Here is an 18,941-nt window from a genome sequence, read left to right as displayed (position 1 = left end):
TCTGGTTGGTTCAGTTGTTTTGCAACCACTACATCAAATTCTGGCTCAGACTGGACATATTCTTATATTTAGGTTTAAATAGATTCGCAGCGATATTTCCAGGAACTCCCAACAAAAAGCAAAAGGTTTATCATTTGGAATGTGTGTGGTTTATTTATTATGCTAACCTTTAAACTCTTATCAGTAGAAATAGATTATCTGGGGGTTTTTTGTCTTTGTTTTTGTCAGTTCACTTTGTTACTTATATAATAAAAAATGTGGTTTAATTATTGATACCTTTAAATTTTTCTCTTAGAGCTTGGGTGACTTCTCCTTATCTCTCACAGAAATAAGTCCCAGTGCTGAGAAATAAATGGACTCCTGGTCTTTGAATGTACAGTTACATTCAATAAATTAAAATATGAGATCCGAAGAGACTCGTTTGTCAGATCAAAAGTACCTTTTGAAAATGACAACCATTAAGCGTGTATTAAACATACTTTTCATTAAGCTCACATTTCTGTATTAAAATGTTTTTTTATTGGTCCAATGTAATATTCTAATCATGTTTTCATTAGCTGTAAGCAGAAAATCATCATAATTAACAGAAAGGTTGTTTAATTAATTTATATAATGTGTTTATCTTAGTGAATTAGATTACTGAAAGAAATAAACTTTTTATATTATTAAATATTAAGGGAATGTGATATAAAACAGTGTTAATCTACGCTATAGCTGTATCTCACTCCTGCATTTATTCCTTTCACTATTGATATGTGAACAGTAACATTGTAAATAACCATAAGCTTATTTGGGACAGCATATTAGAAAGTGTTCCATTTTTTGTTTGAAGTTTCTGAATGAGGTCGTTAACTTCCTGTTTTTGAGCTGCATGCTTTTATTTTGAACTCACACTTCCTGTCTAACGTAGTTGTACGCCAGGCAGCGTTTGTTCCACAAGTACGGCATAAGTTTTTACACGGAGCCACGGTGAATATTATTTTATACTGGCATGCTGCAAACATCAATCCAATATTTTCTTATTCTGTCATAGTTTTACTATTTTAGATGCAGTCTTGAAGAAAATGAAGACACATTTGGGCACAGGCCAAAAATGAGATTTTTCTTGCATAAAACTTTGATAATTTTCTTCTAGGGAATTTGATTAGGATCCTTGGGAACTTTGGATTGTCTGCACCTATAACATATGATTTCTTGCTGGATGATGACATTATTACTTCAATGAAGAAAATGTTAAAAACCAAGCAAGGAGTGACTAACAACAAATGTTGTTTTGATGTGTTATTTGTCTTTTATTGCATCTAATTCAGACTCACATGCAGGTGGGGTGAGTGGACGATACCATTCATCATAACAAAAAAGATAAAGAATGAACAAACAGCCTTCATACACTAAACAAACATTACTTATCCACAATCTTTTTAATATGTCATTCTTGTCTTTTATTTTTCTTTCAATAGTTAATGCCACTTAATGCCACAATGGATTGAAATACAGTCACCTTTTTAAAATAAGTAACAAAGAGAAACATCCAGTGAACACTTGAGTGTTTTACATTAAGCCTGTAAGATCCAGAGGCTGCCTATGACCAAATGTACTGACTGCTGGGTCATCAGAAATGACCCAAAAACAGCTAAGACCCCTTTGTTATCACACAAACTGTGTCCTTGACTTTAACGTACACTTGTGTTAAAACCAAGACAAATGAATAAGATCACTGAGATTAATAAAATGCATCCCAGATTGGCCTGTTGCATGCTATAATGCAGTATCACTTCACACCAGCAAGGGGCGCCACAAAACACATGTCATTCAACACCATCTCTTTTTATGTAGAAGTTTGAACAAAGAAACTGGGGACATTTTGCGATTGCTCTTTTTCTTTAAATAACTAATATAGATATATATATATGTATATATATATACCTTTTTAACAATAAAGATTACAGAAAATATGTAAAATCTCTCATTTAAAGTAGTCTAAAATGCATAAGTCAATTTGAACAGTTCACAATTTCTTTGCAGGTTTTATAGAATGTTAAAACAAAGGAAACAGACAAAAACATAAAGCTGATGTGTTCAATTATAAGTCTGGATGAACAGTGCAAGTTCAGTTATGGTGCTTTTGTTTTGCAGTTTTTGGGAGCCGTTTTTGGGAGAATGAATCCCCAAGCTAACATAAGTACAAGCAAGTTCATAACAACATAAAACATCGCTCAGTACTGGTTTGGACATCAGGGGCAGAGAAGAGTGACTGAGGGGTTGGCGAGTGAAACTACACTGAACACAGTCCACATTTAACTTTAAACACAGTTCTCATCTGGGTGATGCAAATAGAAACCAACATATTTCCACCATTTCAAGTCATCTGATATGCTGAATGAATCTACATACACATTTATTGATTTTTTTTGGTAATTTATTTTTCCATAGTATAATAAGTAAAGGTTAACACTGAATTACACACACACCCACACACACTGAAACCAATTTTCTGTATCTAGGGTTCACATTCACAGTTGTGCTACAACATTAGATAAGGAGGGCGGGTTTGTTACAAGAATCAAGGCTGGTGGGAGGTTAGAGGGTAAAGATCGAAGAGATGATGGCTGGCTGGCTGAAGAAGGGGCTGGGAGGAAGGGTGCAGACATCCATATCCACAGAGCTCCAGACACAATGACAAACCTAGAGTGGCAGTAGGAAAAAGGAAGTCAGGACTGTAACATGAAAATAATACCAGGTTAACCACAAAACAGAAACTAAGTTAACTAAATAACTTACATATCACAGTTTCAACCAAAGTTCACAATATTGTTTTAAAATGCTTTTTAGAACCGATTATGTATTATACATAAACTTTGACAAAGCAAATGTAGCGAATAAGGTAACAAGAACTTATTGATATTAATTCCTAAAGTGAACAACAGTAAACCAGTTTCATCTTTTGGCATGTTTAATGCAAAGAAAAAAATTGTTTGCATCTTGGTGTTATTCTTTCACAGGCAAGTATTGCAAAAAATGCAAAAATATAAAAGAATTTTGTAATACAATGTGGCATAAATTGATATTTATATATTTGTTTACTGTAATAACTTGTCCCGATGCCATCGCTACCTTTGTATTTAATTCATAATTTCATTTTCAGATCTACTTATTTTTGTATGAGACACATTTCATAGAGTAATAATTCTCTAAAACTCTTCATTTCAGTTTTTTTGGTGCATTTATTGACAAATTATTTATTTATTTATTACACCTTAACCATTCTGACTGATAAGTGATTTAAAAGATTAAATCTGATTTATATGAAAACCAAACTTTCCTGGCTCCAGACAACGTGATGTTGTGCTCTAGCTGATGGAAGCCTTTTTAATGCAACAACAGCACCTGTGGCTGCTAAGAATGTGATCCTAAACCCATTATCTGAAGCTCAAGTAAACACATTTCTAACATAGCAACAGCAAAGTACTTTTTATGAATACATATACCAAACGTTTGGACACTTCTCATTCAAAGAGTTTTCTTTATTTTCATGACTATGAATATTGTAGCTTCACACTGAAGGCATCAAAACTATTAACACATGTGGAATTATATACTGAACAAAAAAGTGTGAAACAACTGAAAATATGTCTTATATTCTAGGTTCTTCAAAGTAGCCACCTTTTGCTTTGATTACTGCTCTACACACTCTTGGCATTCTAGTTACCTGAAATGGTTTTCACTTCACAGGTGTGCCCTGTCAGGTTTAATAAGTGGGATTTCAAGCCTTATAAATGGGGTTGGGACCATCAGTTGTGTTGTGCAGGAGGTGGATACAGTACACAGCTGATAGTCCTACTGAATAGACTGTTAGAAGTTGTATTGTGTCAAGAAAAAAGCAGCTAAGTAAAGAAAAATGACTGACCGTCATTACTTTAAGAAATGACGGTCAGTCAGTCCGAACAATTGGAAAAACTTTGAAAGTGTCCCCAAGTACAGTTGCAAAAACCATCAAGCGCTACAAAGAAACTGGCTCACATGAGGACCGCCCCAGGAAAGGAAGACCAAGAGTCACCTCTGCTGCAGACGATAAGTTCATCCGAGTCACCAGCCTCAGAAATCGCAGGTTAACAGCAGCTCTGATTAGAGAACAGGTCAATGCCACACAGAGTTCTAGCAGCAGACACATCTCTAGAACAACTGTTAAGAGGAGACTGTGTGAATCAGGCCTTCATGGTAAAATAGCTGCTAGGAAACCACTGCTGAGGACAGGCAACAAGCAGAAGAGACTTGTTTGGGCTAAAGAACACAAGGAACGGACATTAGACCAGTGGAAATCTGTGCTTTGGTCTGATGAGTCCAAGTTTGAGATCTTTGGTTCCAACCACCGTCTCTTTGTGTGGCGCAGAACAGGTGAACGGATGGACTCTACATGCCTGGTTCCCACCGTGAAGCATGGACGAGGAGGTGTGATGGTGTGGGGGTGCTTTGCTGGAGACACTGTTGGGGATTTATTCAAAATTGAAGGCATACTGAACCAGCATGGCTACCACAGCATCTTGCAGCGGCATGCTATTCCATCCGGTTTGTGTTTAGTTGGACCATCATTTATTTTTCAACAGGACAATGACCCCAAACACACCTCCAGGCTGTGTAAGGGCTATTTGACCAAGAAGGAGAGTGATGGGGTGCTGCGCCAGATGACCTGGCCTCCACAGTCACTGGACCTGAACCCAATCGAGATGGTTTGGGGTGAGCTGGACCGCAGAGTGAAGGCAAAAGGGCCAACAAGTGCTAAGCATCTCTGGGAACTCCTTCAAGACTGTTGGAAAACCATTTCAGGTGACTACTTCTTGAAGTTCATCAACAGAATGCCAAGAGTGTGTGGAGCAGTAATCAAAGCAAAAGGTGGCTACTTTGAAGAACCTAGAATATAAGACATATTTTCAGTTGTTTCACACTTTTTTGTTCAGTATATAATTCCACATGTGATAATTCATAGTTTTGATGCCTTCAGTGTGAAGCTACAATATTCATAGTCATGAAAATAAAGAAAACTCTTTGAATGAGAAGGTGTGTCCAAACGTTTGGTCTGTACTATATATATATATATATATATATATATATATGTAAATTACCAAGATCACCTACCTTGGGGTTACTGGGTCAGGCAGTCTACATGAAGTCCTTGATATTCAGGTCATCCAGAGCATTCCTGGGTGGTGGGGGCTTTCTTGGGCTTTGGGCCATTCCAGGAGACATCTGCAAACACATCTGATTTTAGCATTTTCCCTCATTTTGCAGATTTGTAATTGGTAACTCACTTAGAAGCTAGTTACCGGTGCTCCAGGGGTCACTCCTGCTGTAGGAAAGCTTGGTCTCGCCATGGGCATCATGGGTGCTGCTGCAACGGGTGCTCCAGCCTTACGTAGAGAGAACGGAGGGATAAACAAGCAATTACACAGCATGTCTGATATCTGATGGCGGAGGGAGGGACACCTAAGTAGCTGATTGTCCATCAACATCCGGTAATGTCCAGATGGAACATTACTGGACTGGACCGGAGGGGTCATCTTACCATGGTGAAGCTGGGGTAAGTCCCCATATAAGGAGCAGGACCCATGGGAATGGTCTAAAGGTGTGGAGGGGAGGGGGCGGAGATGAGGAGTTTGGATGTTACCATATTACACATAAAACAGATGAGATGCCGCAAAACCAACACATGTAAAGATGGGTGCAGAATTTTTTGATGCTTTCTATGACACAAAATTGATGCTAAGAACACACAAAACTGTACGACACACACAAGAAACAAAGACAAACCCGCATCACAAAGCCCTGACTTCAAGTGTAAAGTGCTACTCTTTACTGACACATGCATGATGAGGAGAAGCTACTGCTACTGTTTGCCAAAAAAGCAAGTGTGTCAACAAAGAGTTGAGTTATATGAAGGGAATTTAACTACGGATTTCAATCAGGCTTTAAAGAGCAAAAAAATAATATTATTCAAGAGAATGAGAAGTTGTTTCCAAGCAACAACTTCTTAATTTACTCATATCATTTGTCTCTTCATCATTCTCCAGTACACATTTCTGTTATAAACAGTATTTTTACCGAAAGTACAAATTAAACATGTCTGAATTTGTTGTGCAACATGTGAAAATAGCAGCTCTGCTTTTCTAAATCTGTATGGAACATGCCATCTTTTAATCCTGGATCCCATATTAACATGCCCTCTAAGTAACACCAGGATACTGGAGAGCCAAATGAAGGCAACGCTTTTAGATTGCTGCTACAGGTGTGCCCTGTCTGCCATGCGGGTCCACTCCATGCAATAAGACAAAGACAACATTTACCATGGGTGCACCCCAACTGGGGGGAGCTACCTGAGGAGCTGCTGCTGTTCCCATTGTGAGGTCTTAGAGAAGGAGAGAGAAAGAGCTTTCATTTCCAATAATGAAAAATTATACAACATAGTGCAAATGCCTTCTAGTCTTGTTTTCAAATAATCTGATTTTCTTAGAGTCCACTAAGATTGAGCAACATGTCTCCAGCTTTTGTTAAGCTTTGTGATTCAGACATAAAATGTTCCATCATGTTTTTACGCTTTTATACATGACAAAAACACAATTGCTCCCAATTTCATGGGCGTTGGTGTAGATTCTTGGTCATCCAGGTTATCACAGTCATAAGTGTTTCAATATAAAAGACCTGGACTTCTCTTGTTTCTTGAATACCTTTTATGTGTCATCCAAATGGCCTTTTCAGTTCTAAACATGGGCTGGGATGATAGGGTCACTAAAAGGATGGTTAAGGTCACCATTAGGGCCGTTGAGGTCACTATTAGGGCTGTTAGACTACTAATAGGTCACTGTTTCAGAACTGAAGAAATCTTTTGGATGAGAGCCAAACAAATTTAAGAAATAACAGAAGAAGTCTAGTTGCCTTCTATTTAAGCACTAGAAATATTTCATTAGCAGAATCTGTGTAAGTAGCCAAGATATTACAGTTCACAAATATATTTTAGCAACAAGAAGATAGTTTCCAGCTATAACCTAAAGAGGAAAACTTGGCTCACAATAGCAGATGAACTAAAGGACAATTACTTTGTCAAGTCTTGTGTCAGATCTGCGCTGTATATTTTTTTCCTATTGCTTAAAGAATCTGCATTCATGGTTTCAGTGTTTGTAACGTTTTTCTTCTTTTTGTTGTTTTTTTTTTGTTCTTTCAAATACGTACTTTTTGTAAATGAGATATTGGATGTCTATGACACAACCTGTATAAATAAAGGTTAAATTAAAAAAAAAGAAAAATTAAAATACAATTTATCTCTTATAGAGATATTTATTTCTGTTTGGTTGTAGCAACAGTTAATGTCTAATGGTCAGGTGCGAGAAGTGTATAGAAATGAGTTAAAAAGTAGCTAAACATTAACAAGATGAACAACTTTGAAATATCCCACAAAAGCTGGAGGAAACTCAAATTAAGACTAAGATAACAATAAAATCTGGCCCTTTGATGCAAAATAGAAAGAAATTTAAGTGAGCCTGAAATATGTTTGCATTTTCTTTATTTTTTTTTTATCCGAAATAATGACTGTTTTTCTGTAAAACAAAGGGGCTGTCTGTCACAAGATGCTTCTTACAGACCATGTCTCAATCCATATACCATCCTAGGGGATGTTTCATATCTAATATCACTTCTGATCATTTGAAATAATTTTCTATTATCTGTTGAAAGTTTAGAATTAGAAAAGCTGTCACTCTAATTACTATCTAACCACAGGAAGTCAGTCACAGTTCCACTGCTTAGATCATATTTTCTCATATTTCAAAAGAGTCTACTGGTCCAAATGGGGATGAGAACCACAATGAATGGAAATAGGGTGCAATATAAAATCTTCAGCAAACAATATACAGTTAAATTAAATTTAGCAACACATTTGAGCATGTTTATGATTCTTTATTTCCATAACCCAACACAAAAAATTGCTAGCTATAGAAACAAACTAATACATAATGATTTAAGAACATGGGTATGAAATGGTTTGTTTACGCATATGAAACAGAAGTAGGTAGAGACAAACATGGTTTCAAATGGGTAAAGGTTCAATTTATCCAGCTGGATGGTGATTAGTTTGGAATTTAAAACCTGAACAACTAAATCTTAACTAAGATGGAAAGCTAACAATATAGCAAACAATATAAAGAAACTAAAACATTGGAATTCATGATAAACTGGTTACTGATGGAGAAAGTATAAAGCTATCTATTACTCAGTTTATCTAATTTGCTTCTATATTTTCACATATAGTAAAAAAATGCTTTATCATATAGGAGACAGGCTTTTTTCATTGATGGCTGCTCAGGCAAAATGTATGACAGGTGGACTGTGCGAAACAAGGTTCTTTTTCAGCATCGCTTGTCTAACAGTCTATAAAAAATCCCTATAATGCCTGTGAAGCACTATGTAGGGTAATAATCTCTTTGTCTTATATAATTCTGACTGTGATTTCATATTCATTGTACTGCATATGTTTTATTCCAGAGGGTATACAAGTTTGTTCTCTAAAAATACAAAATTTTCTTCATTCTGTATCATCTTTGAGTCTGCACTTATCCCATATGACTACTTACTACTTGCCATGTTAGCCATGGAGGTGTCAACATCCCCTGCCTGAGGGGTCACAGTGGGCTTCATTATGTCGCCTAGCCCATCAAATACTACAGCAGGGAGGGGACAGAAGAAAGGAAGGACAGGATGGAGATGAAGGGAGATATTAGCATCCTGTGTGAGCTATCCTCACACTCTACCACAGCGCTGTAGCACATCTCCTTATTACTAGCGATTACTATGACAACCAAAACATCTCTATGACAACAGAGCAGTTGGGATGATCAATGCTAAACACTGGGATGGACAATTATAGTGAATTCAGATGATGACAAAGAGGTTCTATATGATCTGCAAGGAAATATTAAGAGCACATGAATACATGCAAACCTAAATATGAGATTTCTTTGCAAATTCAAAACATTTTTAGTTGATAATCATACGTGTAAATAATTAATTATTTTACTGCCTTTATTCTAGCATTGCAGCTTGAATAAAGGTAGGTTACATGTTAAACACAATAAATATTGCTGTAGTTTTACACAGACAGTCTTTGTCAGCATCCAACATCTGGTGCTGGAAGGAACAATGCAGTGGAGCTGCGCCAGTGCAATGCAGTGCACTGTGGGAATTTAGCATGTTAAAGAGCAAGGCAACTCACCCAATCATAAGGCAGGAAGCAAGAAATAAGCCAGCCCAAGAGCCAGATGGAGAAAGAGAGCAGCGGAGAAGCGAGAGGAAAAAGAGAGGATAGCAATAAAGGTAGATGCCAAAGTGAGAAAGAAATATTGAGCTTTTGAAATAGCGCATGATAAAGAGACTAGTAGAGGTTTTTAAATAGGAAGAGGAAAAGTGAAATAGTTTAGCCATTAAGCAGCAGTAAAGCAGCATTGCAAATCTTAGGTAAATGGGAACAGTGGCACTAAATGACATGAACATAAATCAAAATGAATAGGAAAATTTTTAGCGGTTACATTGAAGGAATTTACTATTCTCAGACAGGAACAACCAAATCAGTAGTGTGCAAATTAGATGCCTTGCAAAAGTATCACACCGCTTGAACTTTGCACATCTTCCCTGTGAGCATTTTCAGTTGAAAATACATCTAAACAAAGTTTTAATGGTTCAAAGAACTTTGTTAGATATTCCTTCAAAAGTAAAAGTGTTTTTCCACAGCCTATATGACATTCTATCAGTGCTGCAACCTCTTTGTGTTACAAACAACTCTCTCACAATGGTGCTTTCTGCAGTAGTTCTACCTGGAAATTACGATTCTTGTGGGACAACAGAACATTTTCTCACGGCAAGGTCTAGCTTTAGTTTCAACGTTGAAATTTGGTCTAGGGCTCACTGGGTTGTCACATTAGAAACAAGATTTTATGTGATAAACCATCACAAAGTGGGTCATAATTGTGAAGTGAAGAAAACAAAATGATGCTTGTTTTTAAGATTCTATACAAATAAAAATCTGGCATGTATTTGTGATCTGCCATGTGGAACGACACATTTCAGCTGCCATTACAACTGCAGTATTTTGGGGTATGTCTCCAGTAGCTCTGTTCATCTACTAACTAAACTTTTTGTCCGTTCTTTAGAAAATAAAACAATGTGAGTAAAATTGGATGGATAGGGTCGGTGAACATCAATTTCCAAGTCTTGCAACAGAATTGAATTTTAGACTGGACTTTGACTAGGCCCTTATAAAAGATGACTATGCTCTGATCTAAATCATTCAATTGTAGGGACTGTAGTGTCATTTTGTTGCTGGAATGGGAAAGTCCACCTCGCATAAAATCCTATTCAAATACTTTGCAGTTTGTTGTTGTAGCTTGATCAGGACTTTTGCAAGGTACCGTATGTGTATTCAGTGATGACAACAACAATATATGGACACCATTTAAAGTCAAAAATCAAAGTTAATAGAAACAGTGACAAATACTATGAAGCATCCAGTTTTACGCCTCTGTGGCGTTTCTAAAAAGGAGTTTATCAACATAATGCTCTTGGATGATGTGAGGATATCGGACTCACAATGACAAGGCATCATGCAAATATGAGACAAAAATTTGCAGATTATAAAGAAGAAACACACCCACTCAAAAGCAGCTCTCAGGAACATTAAAAATTGTACTTTTCCTCCACAGTAAAGAAAAGGTCATTGATAAACTCCCAGCTTGAATCCAAATTGTTCTATGCTCTGTGCATTAAACCTGTGAAATGGTGCAACAGGTTGGCTGTTGGAAGTACACATGCAGATTGATGCATAACACGTGACGATTTACCTGACATGAGCTCAGAACCTGGAGCAGCAGAAGCTGGTGCAGCGGCAACTGGGGCGTCCCCTCCCGTGGACTCTGTCGCAGGTCATCCGAAACATGACCACATCATGCCATGCCGGGCCGAAATACGTTCAGCCATTTCCAGCGCAGCATGAGGGTAAACAAGGGTAATAATCAGCCTTCTGCTTCAACGCTGCTAATTTCAGACAAAACAGTTTAAGTTAAAAATAATGCTGCAGCACAAATCAAAACACACATGCACCCAAATCAAAGCATCTTAACTTCTTTTTCATTTAAAAAGGTCAGTATAAATCAGTACACAAATGTCCTGCAACCTCAGTCAACCACGTTGTGCATGTGATACTGAAAAAACTAGAAATGTGACTCAAATTCATAAACAGAGGCATATAAATATAGGCAACAGATGCAAATTCTGTAGCTGTAACCACAGAAGGAAAACATCAGGATTTCACTTTACACCCTTCTCTTTGTTGATGTTGTTTTCAAGAACCATGGAGACAGATTGAGGGCAGACAGTCGTTTGTGTTACCCACCACCAAACAAGCTCATGATGCCTCCTGTGTCAATTTTGGGTGGTGGTGCAGAGGAGAGGATGGGTGCAGGGAAGCTGAACAAATCGGCTGGAGAAGGCAAGGTGGAGATGACATTTAGACCTCAACACACAGTCTCACAAATGCACTTAGAGCAATCACTGTCATTTATTACAATGCAGTCAGTTGCAGTTGCAGTGCACGGAGTACATGCTGGAACAGGAAATTAGGCAAGAAACAAAAGCAAATGCTTCAAACAGCTCAATGGCTTTTAGCTGACCTATAGGAGAGTAATTTCAGCTACTTTTTCTCTTCCCTGGTCAAAGCCAAGGACAAAGCTGAAAGCAAACACAACATGAGAGATTGGGAGAAAAGGAAGGTGCACGCAAGATTGTAAACCGGGTACAGAGGGGTACCTGCTGAAAACAAGTCAGTGCTGGGTATGGGGTCCGTTTTGGAGAGACTTGAGTCTGGCATGGAGTCAAACATATCTATGAAGGCATGCGCACCCAAACAAAACAGAAAAAAAAACACAAATTTTAAATAATTCCTTAACCTGTTGATTAGGCTCAAAAACAGCAGAGTTGCAAACATACAGAGCAGTTTAAAGACACTCGTCATGGGCTTGAATGTCATATTAATTTCGATGAATTTGACTCAATCTTTTTTCATGGTGGAATGATCATGAGGCAAACTTTAATGAATTTCAAAAACCAGAATTGGTGCAAAACTTTGAATTTAAGGTACATTTTCTCAGATTCACATAGGATGTGTCCTCTACCAAGTTGCACCCTGATCGCACACTTTTTGTCACCATCAAGATTGTGCCTTAATTCTGGCCAGCTAATTGACTACTCTTCTTGGCAGAATTTGTTGAGTTTATTTGCTTTTCATCATAGCACACAAGTTTGCACAAAAGCTTAGGTAACGATTAGGTTCTAGAGAAGCCACTGTCCATTCCAAAAATCAGTTTCAGTGTGTTTGGGGTCATGGGGAACACACAGGTTTGACCAAGTTTCAACAATCTGACCAAAACTCTCCCATCAGATGAAATGAAATAGGTTAAGATGTTTGGAGCCAAGCCAGAAAACACCAAAACTCAAACCTGCCATGATCGGAAGCCAGGTGCTTGAACACTGTTTCACTGTCCACAGTGAAGAAAGTTTAACATCAACATGGACTGAGAGGGTGCTGACCATGAAGGAAGTCCATTTATTGGAATAAACACCTTCAAGCTTGACTAAAATTAGCAGCAGCCTGTATGGCCAAGCCAAATGATTTCTAGAGAAAGGTTTAATGCTCAGACGGCACAATTTGGCCACAAAGACAGAAGACTGTTTGGTGAAGTCCATGTAAGGCTTTACACACTGAGAAAACTATAACTAACTGTCAGGCATAGTGGTGGCAATATCATGCTGAGGCTCTAACTTGCCAAAAGTGGTACTGGCATGTTGTAAAAAATGGGCAAACCAGTGAAGAAAGAAGACCAATTCCAAATTCAAAACTGGTTTTGGAATGAATAAAGCATGAAGGATAAACCCTACCATCTTTGTGGAGAGGAGTAGTAAAATTATCCATCTAGAATTATGCTAGAAGTTTGTTGACAGCTACAGTAAGTATGTAGCTTCTTGCAACTTGAGCTTGCATGTATAAATATGACCATGTGAGAGTTGGAGAAACTCAATCAAATTTAGATCTTATGCATTGAATTACTGTTTTTGAATTTATTGAAGTTGTATGAGCTTTCTACCCTAAAAAGAGTTTAAATGCAGTCTTAAAGGCTCAAACATTTATATGACATTCATGCTTCTATTGAGTGTATCTAAACCTTTCAAACCTTTGAAGTACTGAATGCATAAAAACCCATAAAACATAAGGGAATACAAGACAATAGAGGGTGATTATTTCTGAGCAGCTTCAGATAAGTTAGATCAGGAATATGTTAAACACAAAACCACTCATATGCCTCATTTTTACCACCAAAAAGGTCCGTCGCAGGGCTGGTGATGTTGGAGCCTGTAATGGTTGCAGTGGTGGTGATGGTGGTGGAAGTGGAGATGAAGAGCGGTGAAGGGGATGGGGAAGGGGAGGGGTGAGTCTCCATAGAGCTAAAACAGGCGTCCAGTGAGCTATTGTTCTCCACTGTCATCATCCCAAAAAGATCTAGACCTGAAGACGTAGCATTGGCATTGTCATCTGACGGTGCAAAAGGGTCTTTGGGATTAAGGAATTTAACACATGGAGAGGAAGAGGGAATGTTAGACAATGAACTTAATACAAAACAGATATTTTTAAGGATGGTGACACTGGGTCAAAGTTTAAGGTAATTAAAAGTGTTGATATTGCCTCATTTCATAACACTTTGTATTTGATATTTGACCAATATTGCTTTTATTTTGTAAAACTTTGATATTCTTTGCACTATTCTCTGTCTCACATAATGGTGATGAAAATAGTGCAGTTCCCATAAATGTATAGGAAATAAGAAAGCATGTGGGGAATGAGAGGACAACAAAATATACAGAAATCCAACACACTCCAGCTGTCGGTGGGAATATTTACAGTTAAAAAGAGCTTCAGTGATGGAAAACAAATGCAAATAACTCAAGCAAAAAGCGACTGCTTTCGCAGCACATAATCCCCCAGGACAAAGGACATCAAAAGTGTAAAACCAGGAAAGTGTCCTTTCATGAGTTAAAGAAATATTGCAGAGCACCTCATTGTATGAAAATACAAGAGACATACCAAACTGTTGTCCTTGATTTAAAAATATATCATCCTGTCAAATATTGTTGCTGTAAGGCAAAAACCTGGTCTTTCCTTTATTGTTTTCTTGTAAGAATCAACTGTATAGATAACCCTACATCTGTCTGAAGTTTTGTTGACACATATACAGTAAGGTTGGGCGATATATAGCATTTTTCTAACGTTTATTCATCAATCCAACAAATGACAATCAGCAATATATTCGCTTAGGTGAAGTTTGGACTTTTTTGTGGCGGGAGCAATGGACTACTGTGTCACATATAAAACAGTTCAATGTGGAAACTTTTCCCACCGAGCAGTTTGTTGTGTGACGCCACATACGCAGTCGTAAAAACTGAGCTCGGCAAAGTTCGGCGCTTTGAGTCAAATAGGCCACACCCGACTACGTTTTGCCCTTAACCCCTAGGCCAAGAAAAACAAAACATCGCTGTTAAAAAAATGTCAGCTGCTAACACCAGTAGTTTCATCCAGTTTTATTCAGAGAAGTTGCTACGGAGAGGTTCAAAAGCAAAACCCAGCAGTACCTTCCCATCATGCCGCTCATGGGTTGACTTGCAGCAATGAATAATCTGATTTGTTATCCAATGGACGAATGAACATTTGTGGAAAAAAAGCAGTTGTGTAGTTACAGGTAAATATCTTCCAGGTGTGCTTTCTGGAAGCATTTACCAGATATAATCCAGACATGAAAAGGGTATTTATAGCTTCATTTAAATCGCTGGGTATGACTCTTCTTGGCAAGAACCATGAACCATTGAGATTTTGGTCTCCATGGAGATGATGAAACATGTCATTGTTATAAAAAAACATGGCATCCTCCTGAAAGATTGTGCAGACTATAGGAATAAATAAGGAATCCTCATAATCATAAAAAGAACAGATAAAAAAAAACTGATTAGGTTATCTATATATATACCAACTTTAGCTCATTCACGCACAAGCAGATCAGACACGCTCAGATTTACAGTCACCCACCAGCTCCAGAGTTAGTGGATGGGGTGGACGAAGCAGCAGCCCCACCCTCAGCTGCTGCAGCAGTGGACTCAGTGGAAGGAGCAGGTGTAGCAAAGGCATCTGACGTTCACAAAAAGCCAAGGATGGAAACGCCAACAGATGGCAAGATGATGAGATATAAATGAAAGAAGAAGAGGAAAAAGAGATACAGTAAAGACAGTATTAAGAAGATAAAGATAAAGATAAAGCTTAGAGCATTTGCATAAGAAAATGAATTACCACCTGTTTTTTTCATTCAACAGTTTAAAAAGCAGTGGTACATAACATCAGTGACTGACAGGTGAATGGATAAATGGGTATACAGACAGGAGGCAGTACACAAAGATTAATCTACTGCACAAAGATCAGAATAAGCCATTTATACAATGCTACAGGTGCCATTTATAGCTGTGGCCACATTGTAGGGTTTCATGGCATTGCTTTCAATAGAATAAAAGAAAAGCATGCCAGCTCATCAAACAAGATGCACGTGACAATGAATTTGGCAGGATGTTTATATGCAAGCCAGCTGTAAGTGTGTAAAGTATTTCTGAAGAAAGATTGATATGTGGTAATAATACAGAGAAATTAAATGAAATTGTTGTATAGATTGGAAAACAAGTTAATATTTATTGAAAAATATAAATGTAGACTCTAAATGTAGAAGATTATAGAACAATTAATTAATCACTTTTTGATACTGTATTATTTCTATTCTAAAATTAGTTAAGGCAGGTTACTTAAAGATACCTTTAACACATTTAACCAGCTTCAGACGTTCAGGTTTCTGAATTGAAACTTTTCACTGTTGCTTAAATTTTGCAATGCAATTCCAGTTACACTAAAAACCAGTTTGATTTAAAAATTTTCATGTGCCTCTAAAACAAATGTGGCATGCACTACAGTAATTGGTAAAAGGAAGATATGAGAACATATGTGTGAATGATTTAATAAGATATAAATTGGCAAAAAAAAAAAAAAGCAGATTTGCAGGTTGGGTTTAAAAGAAACCTTTGATGTCTGAGCTCCTACATTTTTTTTTCCACTTACTAGTATCAAAAACGCTGAGGGAAGCATGCAAAAGTTAGCCGGATGTAGCTGCTACTTGCTAACGATTAGCCTAACATTGCCAAACTGAGCTTTGCTAATAGAAATGTTACAAACTTTAAATGCAATAGAGTATTAATATAATAAATGCAACTGTTGTCAATGTCTTGAAAGTAAAAATAAGCAAATGTTTAAAATAATTCCACATTTAAAACGTTTTATTTTAATTATTTCTTATGTGGGGTCTGTGTAGAATGTGTAGAATCAAAATGATTTGTACATGATTTGTTCATCTACACCCTTTCTCAACATCCTTATTTATATATTTATTTATTTATTATCATATGTGGCTAAATTAAATAATTAAGGAGCACATAATAAAAAGGCAAACAATAGCTTATAGTGAGAGGAACGTGCATCAGTGAAAATAGTAGTGACTGTTTTGGATGATTTGTTTGTATCGTGCAAATATGTTTCTCAACCTTCAGTGCCGTGAAAATGTATTTATCCGCTAACAGACCTTTTTTTTCTTCAATGTTTTCAGATCCTTAAACACATTTTAAATAATTACAACTTTAAAAACATGATTTTATGTATTAATAAAAAGAAGAAGGTAATTGCACCCCATGTTAAATCATTAATTAACCATGATATATTAATGTCTTCTTTGCATTCAGTTTCAGCAGCCATACACAGGCCTGATTACTGCATCAAGAAATTTCTTAAATAGAACCCATCAGACAACATGAAGTAAGCTAAAATATTGAATAAAGCAATGAATCATACCCTGATCTAAACAGATTCAAGAAAAGATTAGAAACAATGTCCTGACATTTATCAGTCTGGAAGAAGTTACAAAACCATTTTTAAAAATCCCAGTAAACCCCCTATAATAGGATTAAAACAATTTTGCAAAGAAGAAAAAGTTTAAAAATTTCTTCTCAGCAATGTAAAAAAACATATGGCCAGTTATCACAAAAGCTTGATAACAGTTGTCCACAAGGCGTGATCGAACCGGTTTTTAGGTTTTTGGGCAAATGCTTAACACAGGACCAAAAATTAACTGGGTGACATTTTCTTCTAACGAATCAAATCATAATTAAAAAACTACAATGATAATTTTCTCAGATTATCTTTGATATTAAAACTTGTTTGATTTCTGGAAACATTGAAGTTATATAAAAAAAAATCTGAAAGAGGGCAAATACTTTCACTGTACAGTACATGCTTAAGGTGATTCAGAATGTACTGTATCTGTGTCTGTGTTTTTGCGCTGAGATGGGTTTCAGGGTTGAGCTTCCCAGAGGTATTCCTTAGCAGAGAATTTTCTGGAAGCCCACTGACCTCCCAATAGATCCATATTGGTGGCACCAGGGGAAGTGGCGGCTGCTGTGCTAGTGGGAGGAGCTAGAGAGACGCCGGGCTCTGCCGCTGCAGGAGTGGGTGCTGCCGCTGCAGGGGAGGGGGCGGCCTCTGCGGCAAGTGGGGTTTCAGATAGCAAGGAATCACCCATTTCTGCCAATGGGGTAGGTGTGTTTCAAATCCCCCAAAAAAGGCAGCAAAATAAACCCAGAGAGAGCAACCAAAATAACCAGAGGAGTCACCAGAGTGGCACAAAATAAAATAAATTGAAGGAAGGTTCCAATTAAAATTAAACCATTTTGTATAATTTTGATTCAAATAACAAAACAAAGTACAAATGTGTCCGGACCACCCAGTTAAAATAAAAAAAAAGAAATAGCCAAAAAATAAAAGTAGCCCCCATTTTAAACCAAAAACAGACAATGGAGTATGTGGAGGGAGGGGAGAGAGAAGGCAAAGAGAAAAAAAGAGAGTACTCAGACTAAAAAGAGCAGCTTGAGGAGACAAACAGGGAGGTAACCATCTGACATCAGTACTGCACTTAGGTCTAGTTTAATATTCAATTTAAATTCAAACACTAGTATTGAGTCAATGTCACGTTGACTCTATATTAGTGTTTTCAAGGAAAAAAGGTTGGTAACATCAAAATAATCTGGGAGATTATTTAATACTACACGATCCTTGGCAAGAAATTAAAGGTTAAACACAGAGGGTGGCGACACTTACCGGATCCAAGCAGATCTATGGAGGCAAAATTATGGAATAGGAAAAAAAAACATTCATTTCATTAGACTGAACTCCTTGTGAAAGGCTCCTAAATCAGATGCCAAAACAATTTCTTCCAATTTTCATATATTTCTTTATTAGCAGCTGCTGTGAAGTTGCCCATTTTAATTTTGCCAAGACACACAGATTACTTGGTTTTCTGCAAGTTCCAGTTATTGTGTCCAAATTGCAGCACATTCAGCCCAGTTGTTGGAGCTGATTCAACTGAAAGGAGCTTCTTACCTCCCCAGGATGTTGGTGTGGCTGATGGTGCCGGGGGTCCTGTGGAGGCCAGAGGGTCCAGGTCCAACAAAGAACTAAAGAACAGCAAAAACATCAGAATCATTGGCTTGTAGGTGATCCAAATTTTATTCTTTAACTGCCTTAACTGCACATATGACCTTGATTTGAAACTGAAATAAACCAAGAAATGAAAATGTAATGCAGTGTACAGCCTAGTGAGGAAAATAAACAAATGTAAAATATAACAATGGTCAAAACTTCAAGCTGACAGAATGTTTGTTTTCACAAACTTTGCTGCTTTAATGTTTGTTGTTTCTCTTAGATGTCTATTTTATATTGT

The 18,941-nt window shown here is 37.2% G+C and overlaps 1 protein-coding gene across 23 annotated transcripts in view; it reads right to left on the bottom strand.

Annotated features, from left to right (window-relative positions):
* Nucleotides 1-2,496: 2,496 nt before the first annotated feature.
* Nucleotides 2,497-18,941, bottom strand: part of LOC124881879 (clathrin coat assembly protein AP180-like) — a 40,247-nt gene continuing 23,802 nt past the window's right edge. For 2 of the 23 annotated variants that reach the window (XM_047387745.1, XM_047387746.1), the window contains 12 exons: nucleotides 18,602-18,675; nucleotides 18,320-18,334; nucleotides 17,576-17,746; nucleotides 15,167-15,265; nucleotides 11,842-11,916; nucleotides 11,429-11,515; nucleotides 10,878-10,949; nucleotides 8,619-8,705; nucleotides 6,339-6,400; nucleotides 5,322-5,405; nucleotides 5,134-5,244; nucleotides 2,497-2,685 (listed from right to left, as the gene is read on the bottom strand). In XM_047387745.1, coding sequence (XP_047243701.1) covers nucleotides 5,158-5,244; nucleotides 5,322-5,405; nucleotides 6,339-6,400; nucleotides 8,619-8,705; nucleotides 10,878-10,949; nucleotides 11,429-11,515; nucleotides 11,842-11,916; nucleotides 15,167-15,265; nucleotides 17,576-17,746; nucleotides 18,320-18,334; nucleotides 18,602-18,675 — 913 coding nt within the window. In that variant the 3' untranslated portion in view covers nucleotides 2,497-2,685; nucleotides 5,134-5,157. The remainder of the gene's footprint in view (nucleotides 2,686-5,133; nucleotides 5,245-5,321; nucleotides 5,406-6,338; nucleotides 6,401-8,618; nucleotides 8,706-10,877; nucleotides 10,950-11,428; nucleotides 11,516-11,841; nucleotides 11,917-15,166; nucleotides 15,266-17,575; nucleotides 17,747-18,319; nucleotides 18,335-18,601; nucleotides 18,676-18,941) is intronic. The other 21 variants (XM_047387748.1, XM_047387747.1, XM_047387749.1 and 18 more) reach the window with 21 other exon arrangements.

This window comes from Girardinichthys multiradiatus, chromosome 15 (genome assembly GCF_021462225.1).
Source record: "Girardinichthys multiradiatus isolate DD_20200921_A chromosome 15, DD_fGirMul_XY1, whole genome shotgun sequence".
In the NCBI taxonomy this organism is placed as follows: Eukaryota; Metazoa; Chordata; class Actinopteri; order Cyprinodontiformes; family Goodeidae; genus Girardinichthys; species Girardinichthys multiradiatus.
Note: the sequence above shows the minus strand (reverse complement) of the source record. Positions and strands in the feature narration are given on the sequence as shown.